This window comes from Lolium perenne, chromosome 4 (assembly GCF_019359855.2).
Source record: "Lolium perenne isolate Kyuss_39 chromosome 4, Kyuss_2.0, whole genome shotgun sequence".
In the NCBI taxonomy this organism is placed as follows: domain Eukaryota; kingdom Viridiplantae; phylum Streptophyta; class Magnoliopsida; order Poales; family Poaceae; genus Lolium; species Lolium perenne.
The window spans coordinates 22,936,894-22,957,298 of record NC_067247.2 but is presented as its reverse complement, the minus strand read 5'-3'; the positions used below and the strand labels follow the sequence as shown (position 1 = coordinate 22,957,298).

The window sequence follows — 20,405 nt, the reverse complement described above, 5'->3', positions numbered from 1 at the left end:
CCTACACAACGGCAGCGTAGGAGACGGAGCATGCACAGCACCAGGCAGATCGCGACGAGGTCGTCGTGATCGACGGGTCTGCGTCGACTCAGGATACGTCGCCGTCGACCAACCCCTTCTTCTAATTTAGCATGTACTATATGGTCTGTAATATGATCGCCGCTACTCTGATCGGCGGGAACGATCTCTTTTGAATGCAAAATTTGAATTCTTGATTGGGGGCGGCGTTTGGAGGACGCGGCTGGGGAGCGACGTCCCCCAAAGGCGGCACGAACAAAACACGTCCCCCAAACGCTCAATCCGGCGCGGTTTGGGGGACGCTTTGGGGGACGCGGGTGGAGATGCTCTTAAATTTTAAATATTGCTTGCATATATAAGGAAAATTCCCATCCACGACATTTAGAAGGAATAAATTAAGACCCCATATTTCACTTATGCTGTGTTTGGATGCATAGAATTTGAGTGAGGAATTGAATTGGACAAAGAGGTCAGTGTTGTCACCCATGTTAAGGTTGCCAAAGAGGTCGTTGACGTCCAGGAAGAAGTCATCGTTCGGGAACTCGTCGTCCGACAACGTCAAAAACCTGATTGCCCCTCAGCCGTACAGATCTACGAAAGACAGAGTTCTGGAGTACATGTGGCTAGGGTTTATATCCGGGTTTATATAGTGGTGAGAAGGTCGTGAGACTCGACACAACCACGATCCAAAAAATCCGGAATGAAACGACTGCATTAATGCGTCTATTAATGAGCTCGGCTTTGTGAGATTCCACAAACCGCGGCGAGGTGGGTGACGGAGGAGGATTGCATAAGAGCTCTCTCTTTTCACTCACTTGCAATGACTAGAATAACCCTCTTATAAATCATTTCACATCTCTCTCACCTATCAGCGTGGAACTAAACTTTAATCCCACCTCTTGCGTACCATATATGATGGCTAAAGAAAATTGCAAAATTTGAATTGGGTCATGGGCTAAGCCCAAGGCCAAATTTCAACACTAGGATGATAAAAATGAGACTTGTGATCATGCAATATTATTGCAAGTAAGGCCGATGCGATCTGTGTTTGGAAGTGCATTCATGACCAATTGATGCAGCGAGCAGATCAAATCGAAAGTAATTTTAGATCCAAGAGTTAATGTGGTACAATACAAATGCATTTGGAACAAATACGAACAGGATGCAGCCAAAAGGAAGCGGCACCGTTATGGTTGCGCTTTGCTAGCTGCTGCTGCAGGGATTGGTGGAGGGACCAAAAGCCGGTTCCCGGACTGGAGAGCGGAGCCGTTGATATCGGCGGTCCATTCCGACGGTCAGTCACAGGACGGAGACAGAGAGTAAAAGGACCCAAGACATGGCCGGGCCGGCGAGCACGTGGTGGAGCTGGTGGGGGAGGAGTAAAAGGAACACATGGCCGGCCGGCGACGACTATGTGGATTGGCTGGCGTAGACGACGGCGATCGAGCACAAACGGTTAGTTTTTTTTTTAATCTGCAAGTTGGCCAGCTCCGTTCGACATTGCATGTCTGAATGGATGCAGTGCTGACAGCAGATAAATTCTCCATCTGCAAGTTGTCCATCATGAGAGCACCACTGTGTTTTTCCTTTCAGATCAAATCTTTTTATACTTTTGTTTTATCACTGTGTACAAACTTGAACGGCTGTGTCCATCCCAGTTATGCAGAAACCGGGTGTATTGCTTAAACTTGAGTTGAGTAATAAAGCGGCCTTTATCAAAAAAAAAAAAGAGCACCACTGATCGACCCATTAAGCAAACCCTGCACCATGAAGAATGGGACCTTCTTCAATTGTCGGTCAGCTAATATTTTCTCTTTCGAAACACGGTACGAACGGGAATACTTATAAATTACGTATATATACCCATTTATATGAAGTTATGAATGTACACCCTACCCCTGTGACCATCCTCACTATCCAACCACATGTTATGTGTCAGAGGGATCACCGATCACTAATTGTTGTTTGTACGTGAGTATACGTACTGTTTGTCAAAGATAGTCGAGGTCTCCGCAAAACAAGATTGTCCAACAATCATGCCCGGCCAACCTATCGAAATCTATTACCGAACTATTATTAGGCAAAAGATGGGGAACCACAGCGCGCAAGCAGGCGTATCTATAGGTAGTGCAGTAAATAAATGGTCTGGAGATATCATCGATCTCTCGTCGTGTTACAGGAAATTGTGAGGAACGACACTGACGAAGCACGAGCGTACGACCAGGACGATGGCAAGGACAAGCAGGAGCGTGCCCGTGGCGGCGACAGTGTGCTTGCTGCTGCTGCTCGCCGCGGTGGCCTCAGCGACGGCGGGGGCGCGCCTCGAACGTGGCCGGGAGCTGCTGGCGGAAGACGCCGGGAGCCCCCCGGTGGCGCTGTCCGACGAGCAGCCTCCCGATGGCCACCTCAGCTACCGCATCGTCAAAGGCATCCTCGAGAAGTACGTGCGCATGCAACAACGCGTATCTATATACTCTTTGCTTGTGCATCGTGCCTCGATCTGGTGTTGCTGATCATCCAGGAATTATAATCCATCCCGTTGATCTGGTTGTTGATTGCAGGGCCAGCGGCCAGAGCGTCCGTGTGGACCTGGAGAAGCAAAAAGGGGATGCGCTCAAGCCACTTATGAATATTCCCTAGAGTGTTTATTAGTTCATCTGTAACGCGTGCGATCGAGACGCCGGAGCCGGAGGCGACGGCTACGTACGTACGCACGCGCCGCCACATATATCAGACCAATTGAACGCCTGCATCAATTTGTTCGATTTTTTCTTTCTTAATGCTTTCTAGCCATCTCATAACAAACAAACCTGTTCGGCAAATAACAGTGAGCAAAATTTATTATTGTTCACAGCTTAATTTGTACAGGGATGTAAATTTTGTATGTTGCCTTTTGTTTTGTTGAAGCCTTAATTTGTACATGGGTGTTAATTTTGTATGTTGCCGATGTTCACAGGGACAATTAGGTTCATCAAATTGTTTCTTTTGGATCTCCACATGAATAGTGGCGCCTGTCTTGACCTGTGTCCATATGGTCTTTGCGTAGTGCGTACTAAGTGCACACCCTACAAATTTCTTGTAAGATATTTGTGAGACAATACACTTTGGAGTTCCATGCTAAGATTTTTTAACAACAACAAAATGGGCTAGAAACACATATATACTCTATGTTTTATATATATATAGGTACCCATTTTCCATTTTTCTTATGTCACATCTTGTGAATTAATTTATGAAAGGCGGTATGTCAAAATCAAATTAACAAAGTAATTTGATGTTGCAAAGTGACATCTAAACTTATTGGAAGCATATTTTCAACATAAAAAGCTACAAATGTATACCAAATAATATTGTAACTTACTGTTCAATAGCAAGATACTATTTTTGAAAGTGTAATAGAGAACTATATTTGTTAGGGCATGGTGCTACCTGTGCTGTAGCACCGGCCTAGCTACTGCATTCCAACGAGCATGCCTTGAATTTCAAGTCTATAATCATGAAAATCAGATATAATTAGCACAAATAAGCCAATATTAGCACCAGACTTGAGCAGTTTCCGGGCTCCGCCCCTGATATTTGTTAAGACCATATGTTGAAAGATAACCGAGTCACATTTGTGTATAATAGTACAAATGCACGTGCGTTGCCACGGGGAAACAAGACATGAAGAGATGTGATTTCATTTTGATAGTCGCCACAAGCATGATGATTTGTAGTTTCGACCCAAAATTATACGCCGACATTTTTTATCTCTCCTCCTAACCCTTGACCAATAGCATGTGTTTTTTTGTCTCTTTTATACCTTTATCAATTCTATAGTGTACAATCTAGCAATTTCCCACCAAATTAGCCATCTTTGCTTAAGACAATAGGTAATTGCAAATGCGTTGCAATAGGGTTATAAATACTCTAATGGTTCTACACCAATCGTGTCAAACATGTAATCTTAAAATTATTGTACACATCAAACGTAATTGTCAAGTTTTAAGCACACATAATAATGTGTAAGTCAAGACCTAAACACTAAACAGATACTTCGAGAAATAAAACAAGGTTTAGTATGCCCGTGCCTTGCAACGGGTTTAAATTGAACTAAACATCTCCAGTTTGAAGGATATTTGATCTCACCAAAATTTAAATGCACTTAAATGTTCTACTATATAAAAAATCCTCACAAAAGTAAGAGAAAAACTCGCCATTTGCCTTCTTTGCATCATTGGATATCTAAAGTACAAAGTCGTCATGCAAAAAATTAACATGAGAAAAGCACTAATTAAAATATATCTTCCTAAATTGCCAAAACATATCTAAAGGTTTTTTTTCTGGGAAAGTCGTCACGTGAGGTCTACATTGCACTATAACTAAAAGTTAATACATTGCATGCTAAAACTATTGTGCAAGAAGAGAAACAACGGTGAAAATACATGTATTTGTCTCGGAGCTCACAACAGAGCCATCTGTCTGAATGTTGCTGTTGAATATTGTTAGCTAAGACCTAACTCTAAATGTTTAACTCCCTATGAAAGTTGTTCCTAATGAAAGAAAAAATAGTCTTTGAATTTTAGGTCGGAATTCAGCGGCCATCCTATATTATCTATTAATACATATTTCATTATCGTTTAATACAGGTAGCATCTACACAATTCCAAGCATTCCATAGTACTCAATTAAGAAGACCAATTTATAGTACAAAGTTGATCTAACTAGTACATTCACAAGTGTTCATGCATTACAAGCAATCTTTGTTTCACTTGAATCTTCACACTTCAGTACTACACACAAATAGCTAAGCACAGTACAACATCATAAAAGATGATCCAATAATTTTACTAATTGCCACCTCCTAGCTAGAAGCTTAGTCGTAATCTTTGCAAGCTATCTTCTTCAATCAAGAACTGTCTTTGTCGAGGGTACTCCTCAGCAATGCTCTCCGATTGGGGCTTAGGGTTGATGGAATCCTGTAGGCTGACACGAGACATCGGTGAACAGACAAGCGGGGAGAGCGATTTACCCAGGTTCGGGGCCCTCGATGAGGTAAAACCCTTACGTCCTGCCTGTCTGATCTTGATTATGAGAATATTGGGTTACAATGGGGTGCCGAAGATTTCGGTTGTGATCTCGTCGAGAGGCTAAGCGCTGCGGCGACCTAGCTCTAGACTTCTGATGGCTAAAGCTGCTAAGATTGATCGTGTCCGTCGGCAGCTCCTCTCCTGGCCTTTATATAGGAGGCCAGGTCTCAAGAGGTCTGTCCGGGTACGACTAGGTTTACAAGAGACCTAGCTCTAAACTTTCCTTGTTCGGCTCCTCCTTTGTCTTGTTCGTCAATGAATCTTCTATTGCATCGTCCAAGTGGCCGCCTTGCCATCGAGTACCTTCATGGGCCTCCAGTTGGATTGTATAGGATAGGGCAATGTCGGTTACCCGAAGGGTAATGCCCACGTTAGTAGTCCCCGAGTGTCTAACCGAAGATAGTTCGGGTAGAGACTAAAGCATGCCTCCAACTAATATTCTTCTCCTTGATTGTTCTTGTCCTTCTTGTATCAGCATTATCTTCTTCTATCGGGTGCGCGTTCAGCGCTTCCGATGGGAGTAGGTCCCGAGTCTAGGTACGGATGCTTGCAATCCGTGCGTAGACTCAAGTTGTACTCGAACGTTTTTGATCTGCCGAAGGTTTTCTACAAGTCTTCATGGGTCATCCGATACATTTGTACCGAGGCTTGCATTCTTCAATAAGTTTTCAACGCGTGAGGGATGATGAGTAACGTGCCCAACTTTTGCTGGTTAACTGCCGATGGCAAAACAACGTCACCCTACGCAGAATCAAGTCCCCAGACATGATCCTGGAGTGCAAAAAAGTTCTATCGGGTGCGCGTTTGATGACCCACAAGTATAGGGGATCGCAACAGTCTTCGAGGGAAGTAAAACCCAATTTATTGATTCGACACAAGGGGAGACAAAGAACAATTGGAAGCCTTAACAGCGGAGTTGTCAATTCAGCTGCACCTGGAAACAGACTTGCTCGCAAGAGTTTATCAGTAGTAACAGTTTTATAGCAAGATAGAGTGAAATAACAGCAGAGTAACAAAGACAGCAGTAGTGATTATAGTAAACAGCAGGATTAAAATACTGTAGGCACGGGGACGGATGACGGGCGTTGCATGGATGAGAGAAACTCATGTAACAATCATAGCAGGGCATTTGCAGATAATAATAAAACGGTGTCCAAGTACAAAGCAATCAATAGGCATGTGTTCCATATATAGTCGTGCGTGCTCGCAATGAGAAACTTGCACAACATCTTTTGTCCTACCAGCCGGTGGCAGCCGGGCCTCAAGGGAAACTACTGGATATTAAGGTACTCCTTTTAATAGAGTACCGGAGCAAAGCATTAACACTCCGTGAACACATGTGATCCTCACATCGCTACCATTCCCTCCGGTTGTCCCGATTTCTGTCACTTCGGGGCCATCGGTTCCGGACAGCGACATGTGTATACAACTTATAGGTAAGACCATAAACAATGAATATCATGATGAAACAATAACATGTTCAGATCTGAGATCATGGCACTCGGGCCCTAGTGACAAGCATTAAGCATAACAAGTTGCAACAATATCATCAAAGTACCAATTACGGACACTAGGCACTATGCCCTAACAATCTTATGCTATTACATGACCAATCTCATCCAATCCCTACCATCCCCTTCGGCCTACAGCGGGGGAATTACTCACACATGGATGGGGGAAACATGGCTGGTTGATGTAGAGGCGTTGGCGGTGATGGCGGCGATGATCTCCTCCAATTCCCCGTCTCGGCGGAGTTTCGCGATGTGGCGGCGTTCTGGAGGGTTTCTGGCGACTTCGACTTCTCCCCGTGCGTTTTTAGGTCGAGGCCGATAAATAGTCCGAAGGAGGGCGTCGGAGGCTGGCCGAGGGGGCCACACCACAGGGCCGCGCGGGCCCCCCTGGGCCGCGCCGCCCTATGGTGTGGGGCCCTCGGGCCTCCACCTCAATTGTCCTTCTGGCTCCGTTAGTTTCCTGGGAAAATAGGGCCTTCTGCATAAATTCCGAGGATTTTCCCGAAAGTTGGATTTCTGCACAAAAACGAGACACCAGAGCAGTTCTGCTGAAAACAGCGTTAGTCCGTGTTAGTTGCATCCAAAATACACAAATTAGAGGCGAAACAATAGCAAAAATATTCGGGAAAGTAGATACGTTTTGGACGTGTCAGCGTTCAGCGCTCCCGATGGGAGTAGCCCCCCGAGTCTGGGCACGGGTGTTTGCAACCGGGTGCAGATTCGAGCTGAGCATTCCATCATTTTCTTCAAGTTCTTCACAGGAATTTCCTCGAGTTCTCGTTTTATCGGGTGCGCGTTCAGCACTCCCGATGGGAGTAGCCTCCGAGTCTAGGTGCGGATGCTTGCAATCCGTACGTAGACTCAAGTCCACCATCCGATACCTTTTATATTTCTTCGAATGCTCCGAGCGATCTTCATGACGTCACTGATGACGTTACTAACACTTTGATTTTGACTGACAAGACATGACCCGTTGGGCCTATCCTACTTCTGTCTGACTCTGTTTTTAAGTAATATCCGCCTTTCTCGTACGGTTACCAAGGCGCCTCCTCGATCTCCGCGATCAACGATGAGGAGAGGGTCCTCTTAATGGACTGGAAGCGACGACACGTGCCCACGCAATCCTCAAGTTCTCCCCTACTTAAAATCTCTCAGAGCAAAATCCTTAGCATTCTCTCACATCATCGTAGCATCCTCCTTTCCTTCTTCCACCTTCTTCTCTCAAAACCGCCGCGCCGCCACCGCCGTTTTCAGATCTTCCCCAGATCCTACGATGGTGAAGAAGAAGAGCCTCGCTGCCACCGCCAGTTCCGCGAGCGGCGGCGGCGCCGCCAGGGCCTCCTCAAATCTTCCGAAGAGAAGCACGCCAGATGCTCCTCCCCCAGCTCCGGCGCCGCCAGCACCGACAAGATCAGATAGGCAGGACGTAAGGGTTTTACCTCATCGAGGGCCCCGAACCTGGAAAAATCGCTCTCCCCGCTTATCTGTTCACCGATGTCTCGTGTCAGCCTACAGGATTCCATCAACCCTAAGCCCCAATCGGAGGGCATTGCCGAGGAGTACCCTCGACAGTCTTGGTCATGTACATTGCCTTTTTCTAATCTTCTACCAAACTCTATGCATCAGTTTCTTGCCAGGCTTCACTTTACACACCTGTAATTTAAAGGGAGGGAAACATGTGACAAGATGAAAAAATGCACATACTCGGGGCACAGAACTACTAATTTAGAGCCAGCCTCCTAGTTCAGTCAGTAATACTTCATTACTTCCAAACAAAAACACGACAATCGCAAGTTGCAAGAGCATTGGTCGCTGTAGCCATCTCGTTAGATGGAAGTAATACAAATGTGTTCATGCCTAATTACTAATGAGGTCTTTACCTATCTGCAAAATCAGTTCAATATGCAAACAACAACAGGAATTCGTGGAAATTCTTCACATCATCTTACCTCAATGATAGATTAAGAGATAACACTTTATATCTTGAGATTGAGCAATAGCTACATATCTGATACTTTTAATTGACTCGGATTTAGCACAACTTTATACTAAATCTGAGTCAATTAAATAGGACCGGAGGGAGTAGAAATTATGAAGAAAATTATGACGACATATCATTTCTGTATACAAAATAATATTTCGAAAAGGAATGACTGAACATTATAGACCAACTTACAGTTGGAATTTTATTCATAAGATAAAAAAGCGAAACATTCATATGGTTTGCTTGGTTGATTTTTTTGGTTAAAAGATACATATAAACTAACTTGATAGGCGTGCCGCTCCTAAATCAAGCCGTTACGTGAATTGCATATAGAATGAAGGCATCACAAGGATTGCACACTGTTGCCACACAAAACTGCCGCGCAGCACCACGATACTGTCGTACTTTCGTGACGACGAACGATTGCTTTCCGAGCAAAGCAACAAAGATCCCCTCGCTTTCGTGGAGGAGGGACGACCGCTTTTCAGCGCAAAACGGTAAAGATGAACCAAACCCTAGGGCTGCTAGGCTGCTAGAGTATGGCAGAGAAGAACGATAAAGAAAATAAACGATAGAAAGTAGATTTATTTTTTGTATAGATCGATTGTTATTTTTCCAATCGGCCGTGGCCTTGTATATAAGGCACGCTGGACTTGGCGTGTACGATCAAAACAATCAGAGACCAAACCGAATTGGACTAGCCTTTGCTTGATTCGGTTATGTATACAAAGCTGCACCTACCATATCTGTTTGCTAATTGGTACCAGCACGTAACTTCTCCAAATGCAGATAATATTCACGTACAAATACGCTTTGGTCCACAAGGAAAGTAATAAAATATCCGTCGACATCGGTAATCTCAGCTGATAACAAAAACTCATACCATTGTCGCTCCGTTGCACCTTATTCACAAAACCCGTTCAGCTTGCCATCCAAAACTGGACAGGACTTGTCCTCAACGAGATCAGCGTATCACAAAATCTGCAAAGGACTTGTCCTGGGTGACGCAGTCCGCGCAAAACTTTGTATTGTTCCATCTGCCGATCAGATACATTTATTCTGGGCAAACAACTTGGCTCTGCTGATCTGCTGCTACGCCATCCCTTCTCTATTTATAACCACAATCCTGCATTTTGAACTAACCAGCAAGTTCAAATATATATGTCAACTAATAATCTAACTTAGCCTATAAATTAATTTGGCCTGTAAATACCTAGTAGCCAAATTATGTATTCAACACATGCCCCCCTGTTTTTGGTACAATTATATTTATCAAAAACACTAACAACACAGTACCTTAGGGTGATGTTGATCACTTCACTTTCCATATAATTGCTTAGGGCGATGTCCAATGATCACATCGGCCAAATTTTCTTAGGACGATATATCAAATATCATATCGGCCAAATTTTGCTTAGGGCGATACTTGTAAGAATGTATCGGCCGTTATGTCTTCAAGCTTCTTGCCACATGCTAGGATAATATTTTTTCAAGTATCTTCCATTAAAACCTTTTGGCAATTTCTCTCCCTGCAAAGATTGTACAAAATATGAATTTCCAGGAACAATCTGTACAATTCTATATGGACCTTCCCAACTCGGCGACCATTTGCCGAATTTTCTATCTTTAGTCCCAATTGGTAAAATCGTTTTCCATACTAAGTCTCCTATTTGAAACGATTTTTCTTTCACCTTTTTATTATAAGCCTTAGCTACTCTTAATTTCTCTTTTTCAATCTCTCGTAAGGCTTTTAGTCTCTCTTCCGAAACATCATCTATTCTGTCCATCATCAGGTTAGTATAACTCACAGCCGACAAATCATTTTGTCTGGCCACTCTAAAAGCTTGCAAATTAATCTCTACAGGCAACACTGCCTCCTGTCCATACACTAGCTCAAATGGTGTTACTTGAGTTGCCCCATGCTTAGATATCCGATGAGCCCATAAAGCTTCCGAAAGCACTTCATGCCATTTTTTCGGATGCTCCTCGATTTTCTTCTTTATAAGCTTAATCAAAGTTTTATTGCTAGATTCGGCCTGTCCATTAGCTTGAGCATAGTAAGGCGACGAATTTAACAACTTAATTCGAAATGATTCGGCAAATTCACGAAACTGATGAGACATAAAAGAAGAACCTTGATCAGTAGTTAAAGTTTGGGGAATACCGAATCTGTGAACAATATGCTCTAACACAAAACTAATCACCTCTTTATGAGTCATATTTCTCAAAGGAACAGCTTCAGTCCATTTAGTAAAATAATCTGTAGCCACTAGGACGAAGCGATGTTGTTTAGAAGAAGCAGGATGTATCTCACCAATAAAATCTAAGCCCCATCCTCTAAATGGCCACGGCTTAATGATAGGATTTAACATAGCCGCAGGTGCTAATTGTATATTCCCAAATTTTTGACATTCTTCACACCCCTTATAATATCGGAAACAATCTTCTAACAAAGTCGGCCAATAAAAACCTGCTCTCTTTAATAACCATCGCATCTTATGAGCCGACTGATGTGTCCCGCATATTCCTTCATGCACTTCACCCATAGCTATTTTAGATTGATCAGAATCTAAGCACTTTAAAAATAACCCATGTATTGTTCGGCGATATAATTCATCATTTAACAAAGTATATTTCAAAGCTTGTCGCCGAATTTTTCTATCCCTTGTCTGACTTGGATCTTTTAAATAATTGATTAATGGAACTCTCCAATCTTCCGGTTCTAACTTAGTTTCTAATTCGGCAATTTGTGTTCCATGTACCGAATTAACATCATGTACTACTACTAGCTCCTGGACCGAATCTGGACATGTAGCACCATGTACTGAATCACTAGCTAACAGATCGATCTTACTTTCAACAACGCCTAGTAGTGGTTTCTCTAGTATGAAAAATTTCCCTCTGCTAATAAGATAACCAGAGGCTTGCTGTGCTAAATAATTGGCTCTATAATTTTCTTCCCTACGTATATGATGAATAGTAAATGTATCTAGAGATTTAATTACGTCTAAACATCGGTCCAAATAACTATTCAATAATCCATCAAAACATTGATATTCACCATTAATTTGTTGTACTACCAAAAGTGAATCTCCGTAAGCATCTATATCTTTTACACCCATATCTACTAGATTTTGCAAACCAAACAACAAAGCCTCATATTCAGTTTGGTTATTAGTACAAAAATATTCTAGACGGACCGATGTTTCATAAATAACATTGTTAGGTGAAACTAAAACATTACCGATGCCTTGCCCTTCTCTACAAACCGATCCATCAAAATAAAGTTTCCAAGGGCAAACACTAACATAATTAATATCTTCTTCATCCTTAATCCTATGATCAACGATAAAATCGGCGATAACCTGACCTCTCATGGCACGCAGCGATTCATATGCTAAATCATATTCTATTAGTGCATAAGCCCACTTTCCAATCCTACCACTAAGAATCGGTTTTTCTAGCATATATTTGATCACATCGGCTTGGCAAGCTACCACACATGAGCTAGAAAGTAGATAATGCCGAAACTTGGTACATGCATAATATAAAGACAAGCATAACTTTTCAATAAACACATACCGAGTATCGGTGTCGAGCAAGCGATGACTTAGTTATGCAATGATGTACTCCTTCTCACCATCTTCAAGTGGGCCAGCTGATAAGATTCCCTATTCAAGCTTTTCCATATCATCAAAATTTTCAATTGTTTCATGCATATCGCTCTTTCTGAAACGATATTCTTCGGTACGAGTTTTTGCAACCACTTAAAACTATGATCTTTGCTCATCATTTATATAGCTAAATCATTAAACTGAGCTATATTAGTCGGCTGTGCTTTTATAGGTACAAAACCATCTCTGCAAATATTGATATAATCATAGTCCGATAAGTCTCTACCGGTCAAACATCGCATTTCACCGTGTTGCAAATCAACCGGTACCTCTGTTAAAGCAATGCAAGCGGAATTGTCCGCCTCAATCACCTCCACATCATCATCAACCCACTGAATTAAACACTGGTGTAGAGTAGAAGGAATGCAACAATTCGCATGAATCCAGTCACGCCCCAAGAGAATATCATAGCGGCCTCTAATATCAACAACAAAAAATGCAGTCTCTACTGTTTTGCTTCCCACTGTGAGTTCCATAGAAATAACACCCTTAGCCTCAGATAATTCTCCCGAGAACCCACTAAGTCTCTTGTTGGTCTTCATTAACTCGCTCTCTTTTCGGTTCAATTTACAAAATACCGAAAAAGGCATAATATTACCACTGGCGCCGCCGTCAACAAGCATGCGACCCATAGGCTTGCCATCAATGTGACCCCTGATAAACAATGGCTTTAGGTGTTGTCCGTAATTCTCCGGCTTCTTGAATGTAGCATATTTTGGAATAAGATCAAGCTCTGTGACTTCAGAAGCTTTTGGTGCACGAAAATCAGCGGGCAATGCAAACACCGTATGAACGTCAGTATTCGTAGGTGTATCGATTTTAGTTTCTGAATTATCATCAGCAGTCGTGTCATCCAAATTAGTTTTCTTGGCGAAGATGCATTTTTCCTTCCAAATCTTATTTGGATGAATCACTGATGGTCTATCTCGATTGAACCATTCGTCGCGTTTCTTCTCAGCGAACTGTTCCTTGATTTCGAATGCTCGCAGTCGCTGCACCCTTCGTTTCTGGGTATGTGTGAGTCCAGTCGGGCACCATTGAGGTCTTGGTTTAGTACCTGGTGTAACTGACTTAATAATGCTGCCCCCCCGGTACCTCGGCCTGTAGTGATGTACTATAGCTCTTGGGGCAAATATTCTTCCCTTGGCCGAAGAAACTCTTTTGTGATCAGCTACGCTACCAGCTTTAATTTTATAGCTGCCTCTGTTGCAATCCCAACGTTGTGTAGTATTACACTTGAAACCCATTGGAGATACATTCTCAAATGCTCCTGAAGTGCGACCTCTCATGACCGAATCAACATGCACTCTAGCCGATTCAGACTTCTGACTTGGACGTGTACTACAAGAAGCAATGCGTGTATTGTCTACATGTTTTCCTTCTGTACGAGCAGCTTTTTCTTGAACTGAACCAGAAATCCCATCAACGTCACTTGTTTTTGGATTAGAAACACCGCCTTCAGTTGATGGGTATTCACCAATTTTAAAACCATCAGCAGTTGTACCACCGGCTTCAACTTCCACACGGCTTCCCGGGTATAGACCAGCAGGTGCATCAGCCAACTCAGAATTTAAGCTAGTAAGTTTTGCTGCAATACCCTTGGTGCGATCGTGCTCATTTCCATCATGTCCCTCACGACTGATCGGTACCCACTTCAACTTCTGACCGCCTCTATAATATTTGCCATCAGGATTCTGTATCCTGCGCGGATTAGAAGTTCTTGAGATCGGCTTCTTGTTATTGCCTCGAAAAACAATGCCACCATGTGGTATAACTTCATGATTAAACCGAACTCTTTTTTCAAACAATTGTCTTTCGTAAATATGCTCTAATGGAATCCGCTCCGGTTGAAAATAATCTGTCGGCCTTGTAGCATATGGTGCCGATGGAAAATAGTGCAGGTGGTCATAAGTGATTCCTAGCCACTGATGATGACCCCCATGTCGAGAAGGAGAACTAATATGCTTATTACATCCAAGCCGACGAAACACGTTGTTGGCCTTGCGCGAAGTGTATTTGTCCAACAGTTGTTTAACAGTCGGCTTTGGCCTTGAAGCTGTTTTTATCTTTCTTTCATCGACTTTCTGCACTCCTACTTTAGGATATTTTGGTTTGACCATCCTCGGTACAGCGTTATCATCAATGACAACATTTTTCCCTTTCGTAGATTCGGCTTGATACGACCGAATAAGTATTTTCTTGTTCTCAAAGTTGATCACATTGGTAGGAAAAGTATCACTATGGGGTATCATTTTAGATCCTTTTGTGAATTTCAATCGTCCCTCATCAGTTGACGATTGCACCTCCGGCAAAGATATTTGAGCATCCGACATTTGCTGCGGGGGGCTATTTAAATACGATTCTAGTACCGGCCTGTATGGGACCTCGGTATCGACAGGTTGCTGCAAATTAGAATTAAAGCCTAAATTTCGTTTATTGCTATTGTTACTTTGCGAAATCAAAGTTGAACCAATATGAGAAGAAACACTAGATATAAAATTAATTAAATGGGAACCAACATCTTTTTTGTAAGAGTTTTGAGGCCTCCTCTGAATTACCATGGTGCTGACACGTGTGTTGTCTCATATTTTGATTTCTGCTAACTCTTTTCTGTGTACGTTTCGGTGCTCCCTAGCAATTTTGTGAGAGATTTTAATTTTTTTTCCCTCTCACGATACCTTATTTGGTTGTTTGATTGTGTGGCTGTAGCTGTGAAGGAGAGAGGCGGTCAAAGCGGTGGTACACATCCCCACTGAAGTTGTCAGGCCACGTATCATTATGTCCCCCATTGTCTCCTAATTTGCTTCTCCTCTAATCTTTTCATGGCAAAGCTGCTCTCCATTTCTTCAATCCATTCCTCTCCTCCGGGCGGTTCACCCACGAGGCCCAAACCCAGCAGCCGTGGCCGCTCCTCCCAGCAACGTCACCGACTCGCCGCCGCCGTTTCTTCGAGAGTGAAGCAGAGGAGGGACGGCACCATACACGCCGAGGAGCTCGAGGAGGAGGACGATGCGGCCGTCCCATCAAGGAGGTGTCCAGCGAGCGCCTCGTGCCCGGCGTCCGTAGTCGCCGCAGCTCCCCTTGCTGGCCTCTTTCATCTCCGACAGCGGTGGCAGGAGTCGGATGCCGCTCCGGCGCAGCTGTCTCCAAGGGGCTCCGGCTCTCCGGTGAGAGATCCTCACCTGGACGACGCCCCGCTTTCTCCATGGTCTCCGTGCATCGGCTCTTCGCAGCGGAGCCCGCTGCAGCAAGCCCGCCGACCCGGCCCTGGAGCTCGACGACGCCGATGCCATATGGAGCGGAGGAGGCATCCTCGCCGGTCGACGTGTATGGACGCGCTCTGTCCATGTTCACGCCCGCCTCCAGGGCTGCGCGCCGCCGCACTGTGGGAGGCCGTCGGTGGCGTTCGAGTTGGCGGACCGCGTATGCCCGTGAACATCCCGGACTGCATATGGCCGGTCCCCACTGCCGCTGATCTCGAGCGCGTTGTCGGTGGCTGCTGCGGCGGTGTCCGTGCGTTACGCGTCGAGCTTGTGCCTGCAGGCGGCACAACTGCTGGTGGATGGCGGTCGCTGGATAGGGCTCTCAAAAATGGTCAAGCTGTTCGCTCCCACAGGACACCCAAACTAGGCAAAATTTACCTGGTATACTTCACTGTTTGGAATTTCTTTCTGTAGCACTGCATCCCTGTTTCGACCCTGGAATCTATCGGCACAACAGTTTCAGTTTGATTTCTCCCGTTCTCGATTGGGCGATCTCACGGTCATTGAGTCGCTCCTGAATCCTGATGGCGCCACCTTTACAGGTTGCAGTAGCAGGAGGTGCCAAGGCTGGCGTTCACGCCGCATCGAGCCAAGCAGCCAACATAGATTTTAAAGTCTGTTTATGCAATTCTATGTGATAATGCACCAAATTCTTTCCTGATTTGCTTCGAGGCACTCATGCCACAATGATACATTGATTGCTGCTACTGACCACTCATTATTTGATGAAGGTGTAGTGCCAGGGAATAAGCTTTAGGCTATGCATACTTTGGAATGGTTGTGGCAGTGCATCGGATTGCCAGAGGTATAGCACCATGCCTGCTTCAAGCAACCAATCGGTACCTGGAGTACCAAATAAAGGTGCAAATTTCTTACTTTGAGCTATAGTTTCAGAACTTAAGTCATACCCAAGTCCTACTCAATTTGATCCTATCTCGAAATATTATTTTGCCCCTTAGAACTTTAGCCTACTAATAATTTTTCGTGGTTCTGTAACAAAGCTTAGCAAGCTTATTGCTGATTGATATATTGGCATTGAAAGACATCTGAATAAAAATATTTGATCATACATTTTTATTTACCATGCGAATTAAATTGAATTTGGCGCTCCAGAGGAAAAAAATTGTGAAGATCTGGGAGTTTAGGAGCCCAGATCAAAAGATCCTATGCTTGCTCGATTGTCGTTGTTGACCAGCAGGTTAGATCTTTTGTTTTGTTCTCGGTTCTGCTCTTCTTCTCGGTTAATGTGCTGCTAGGTATTTTGGTCCATTGAAGGCAAGAACATCACATCTGCTTCGATGTATGCCATGGAGCTGATCTTTGTACAACAATAGAGTGTACTCTGTCTGGTAGTGCATGCTGAAGCCATGGCCTGTATGGTTGATGCAATGTCAGCTCCATACTTATTTATCTAGGTTTTTTCTGCAGGTTCTCTATGAGTGTGCCTGCTGTTGCGTCGTCGGCGGGTCCGTCCTGCTTCTTCGCTTCCTCCAGTTTTGCAGTGTTGTCATGGCTTTGAAGATGCAACTGCTGTGTCGCCGCTTTACCATGCTGATGATACACGTCGATCCGAGGCAGGTGATAATTATAATACTGCTGCTGATTTTAAGATAGATTTTGTGTTCACATGGTAACACAAACGTAGATAGATTCCAGTATTCACATTTGCTTTTAACGTCTCTTATTCAATGCTTATTCTTAATAACGCCAAAATCGAAATGCTGTCTAAACTAAATTCCCTGACATTTATATCTTGTTTAGGGACATATCTTGGATATGACGATATCATAGAGTGACGAAGTTGGTGTTAGCATCAGGATTGTCTCATGGTATTTTCGATGTGAATCCAACAGTTGAATACTAATTGGAACGTTTAGGTGTACATTCCTTATACAAAATTGCACAAAATGGTACATAGTCTCCTGAAATTTTACAAGCATAATAAATCTAAATATGAGATGTTTTGTCCTTTTTCTTTTCTATGTGCTCTTCCACATTTCTAATTTTGAAAATTGCTAAGTATTATTTTAGCTTTAATGCCAACTGCATCCTTATTCATACCATTCTTAGTATTACCAGATTCAGGATTCTGTGTTTGGTTTCATAAGGTCTCATGACGTTGGTGCTTTGTTTTTACAATAGAAGTACATCAAGGTGTTGTGGTAGGATAATTATCCTAACATAGAGACCCTCTTTAAAGGAATAAGGCAACCTTTATTATCGAGGCCCTACGTACACAATTATGGTATGGAACTTTTTGTTTGCAGAATGGTAGCATGCTTAGCTCGATGAATTGCGATCAAGGTTATAGAAGACTTGAATTGATAAAAATTTATAAGCCAAGAAGAAACATTAAGGTTAAAATATGTATTCCATATGTGAATACTAAAAATCCTTGCACTCCTACTATGTTGTGTTGTGAAAGCTTCATGGCTTAACTCATCATTGTCTAAATGTTCTAGCAGGGGGATGCATCTAAATTTGCTGCGCACCTCATCATTATCTAAATGTTCTAGCAGGGGGATGCATCTAAATTTGCTGCGCACAGGTACTACAGACTATAGAAGGAACGATTGTACTGCAAGTGACCTTCGATCATTTTACTGAAATTCTCTGGCGCCAGGTGTTGCCACAAAATTCGACACTCCATAATGGCCTTCATTCTTTTACTAGGTCTGTCCACTCAGCTTTGCTTCATCATCTGCTATGTCAGTCTTTTTTAGTTAAGCTTAGTTGAACTTCTGACAGTTTTCGGCTTCCCTCATTTCTGAAAATTGCTCTCCAACTAGATAAGTAGCCCTTTCTGTGGTACACAAAACTGCATCTTTAATATATTTATTAAGTTACTTGGGTCAATGCATCATGTGTGTATGCCCTAACTAGATAGCAGTACATAATTATATATGGAAAATAGTTTGTTATCTAGCAGATTAACTCTTCTAAGTACATATGGATTTACCCAGGTTCCATTGCATAATTCTCTTACTCTCCCTTAGCACAAGACCCCTCTTTCAAGATGCAGGGTTTGAAATGAATTGAGACTCTTAACATTCTACTTGATTCTAGCAGAAACTGAAGGCTTCCTACCATGGTTGGGATCTCCTATCATTGTTGGTTTGTTATATTTTGTTCCCAGAGTTACATATAGAGTTCAATTTTCATGTCTCAAGCACTGAAATAATTGGCATGGGTGCAAACAACAATTGCATCCAGCAGCTGTGCAATCATGCATTTTAGTACAGGAAATAATGAAGGATTTACACCAATTGGTCCATTTGAGAACAAAACAACCCTGTCAGAAGATGACAAAAATCTACAAGCCATACCTCAGAAAGAAATCATAGAACAAATCCATTTAGAGTTGGGAGAGATAAACAATAATAACCAGAAATTTAGTGCCGAGAAACTATCTAATGAATTACTGTTTTCCCCACACAAGGATACAATCTCCATAACAGATGGCAAAAAAGGAAAGAAAATCAATACCAAGTGGTACATCGACTAAAAAAAGGTATGTATGTGACTACTTATTTCATATCAGTATCACTATTTACAACAGTAGTGCAAGCTTACGAATCATTCATTGTCTGCATAAAATTCATAAGAAGAAGGCCAGGAAAGAATTATTCTCGGCTAAATAAAAATATTCACTTGGCCAGGTAAACATACATGACATCTATCAGTAAATAAACTGAATATCAGGACATAATTTTAGCTTTTCTTTCTGGTAGCAATTGTCTAAGTTTTGACTTTATCAGGTCAAGCTGATCTAAATGAAAGAAATAAAAGATACTGGTCTCAATGTAACAACCTTTACATGGTAACAGTTACTGTGCAAAGCCCCTTACTAGAAATATAATATGTCTGTCTGCCACTGCCAAGCATGGATACTTCCTACATGGTACAGTATTATGTATATGTGTATCCATGTATAGTTATCGATCTTACTTATCTCCCTTTGTTTATCAGGGATTACTACTATGCTATGTTTGCAGACGGAGGTTTCCTCACGCTTCACTCTTACAAGGTTTGCATGAAAGGGCTGATGGAAAAGATAACCAAGTTGCCTCTTGATTGAGAGCTGTGACGAACTGTTCAAGTGATCCGGAAAAGTATTCTTATTTGCTCTGCAAGTTTGCTGTGCATTTTTGTTTTGTACATGTACAGATGCCAAAGGATTATAACAGTAACTAAAGATGAACGTAATTCGCGGTTCTCCACTGTCAAATCAATCAAACATGTTTCTAGCTTCAGGTTCTTGCTAACAACTCTATTCACATTGTGCGGGATATCTTCAGTCCTTGTCACGCTTTGAACTAACATGTTTTACTTAAACACCACAATGAACACTGACATCCCACAGTCAACAATAGGACATTTATTATACAGTGGTACATAATATGTTGGCTTCCCTCTTTTCTGATGTCACAAATCATTTCTTCTTCCTTACGACAATATATTTCTTCTTACGCACGACAATATATTTCAACAACCTTGAGATGCTTCAACAGAAGGAAATGTACGGTTGGGTTGTAGCTTTCACCTGTGCGGTCTAGATCACGAGAGATGGGCCAACCAACAAAAGAAACAAGAATACACACCATTTTACTACATTTACATACTTACATAAATAGCATTATAGTTTTGCACATTATATTACCCTGGATATGCCAACAATTGCTACCAATCAGACACCATATGGCGCGGCGTGCCGCCGCGCCCTTCATTGCTAGTAAAATTAATGGTCGAACTTCTATCATAATTTTTGCCACCTTGACTATTATCACTAGGAGTGACGGGTTGCATAACATTAGCCGATACACTGGATATAATACTAGGCACATTAACAAATCTATTATTTTCCAGAGGAATCAGCCTTTTCTCAG

The 20,405-nt window shown here is 42.7% G+C and overlaps 2 protein-coding genes across 2 annotated transcripts; both read left to right on the top strand.

The window, feature by feature from the left end:
- The first annotated feature begins 2,152 nt into the window (after positions 1 to 2,152).
- On the top strand, positions 2,153 to 3,016 carry LOC127348267 (uncharacterized). Its single transcript, XM_051374350.2, has 2 exons — positions 2,153 to 2,458; positions 2,580 to 3,016. Exons 1-2 carry the CDS (start codon positions 2,247 to 2,249, stop codon positions 2,656 to 2,658), a joined length of 291 nt encoding a protein of 96 aa, XP_051230310.1. The 5' UTR covers positions 2,153 to 2,246; the 3' UTR covers positions 2,659 to 3,016.
- An 11,867-nt stretch (positions 3,017 to 14,883) lies between these two features.
- LOC127291896 (uncharacterized) lies at positions 14,884 to 18,197 on the top strand. Its single transcript, XM_051321211.2, has 2 exons — positions 14,884 to 15,900; positions 16,062 to 18,197. Exons 1-2 carry the CDS (start codon positions 15,079 to 15,081, stop codon positions 16,155 to 16,157), a joined length of 918 nt encoding a protein of 305 aa, XP_051177171.1. The 5' UTR covers positions 14,884 to 15,078; the 3' UTR covers positions 16,158 to 18,197.
- Positions 18,198 to 20,405: the final 2,208 nt, after the last annotated feature.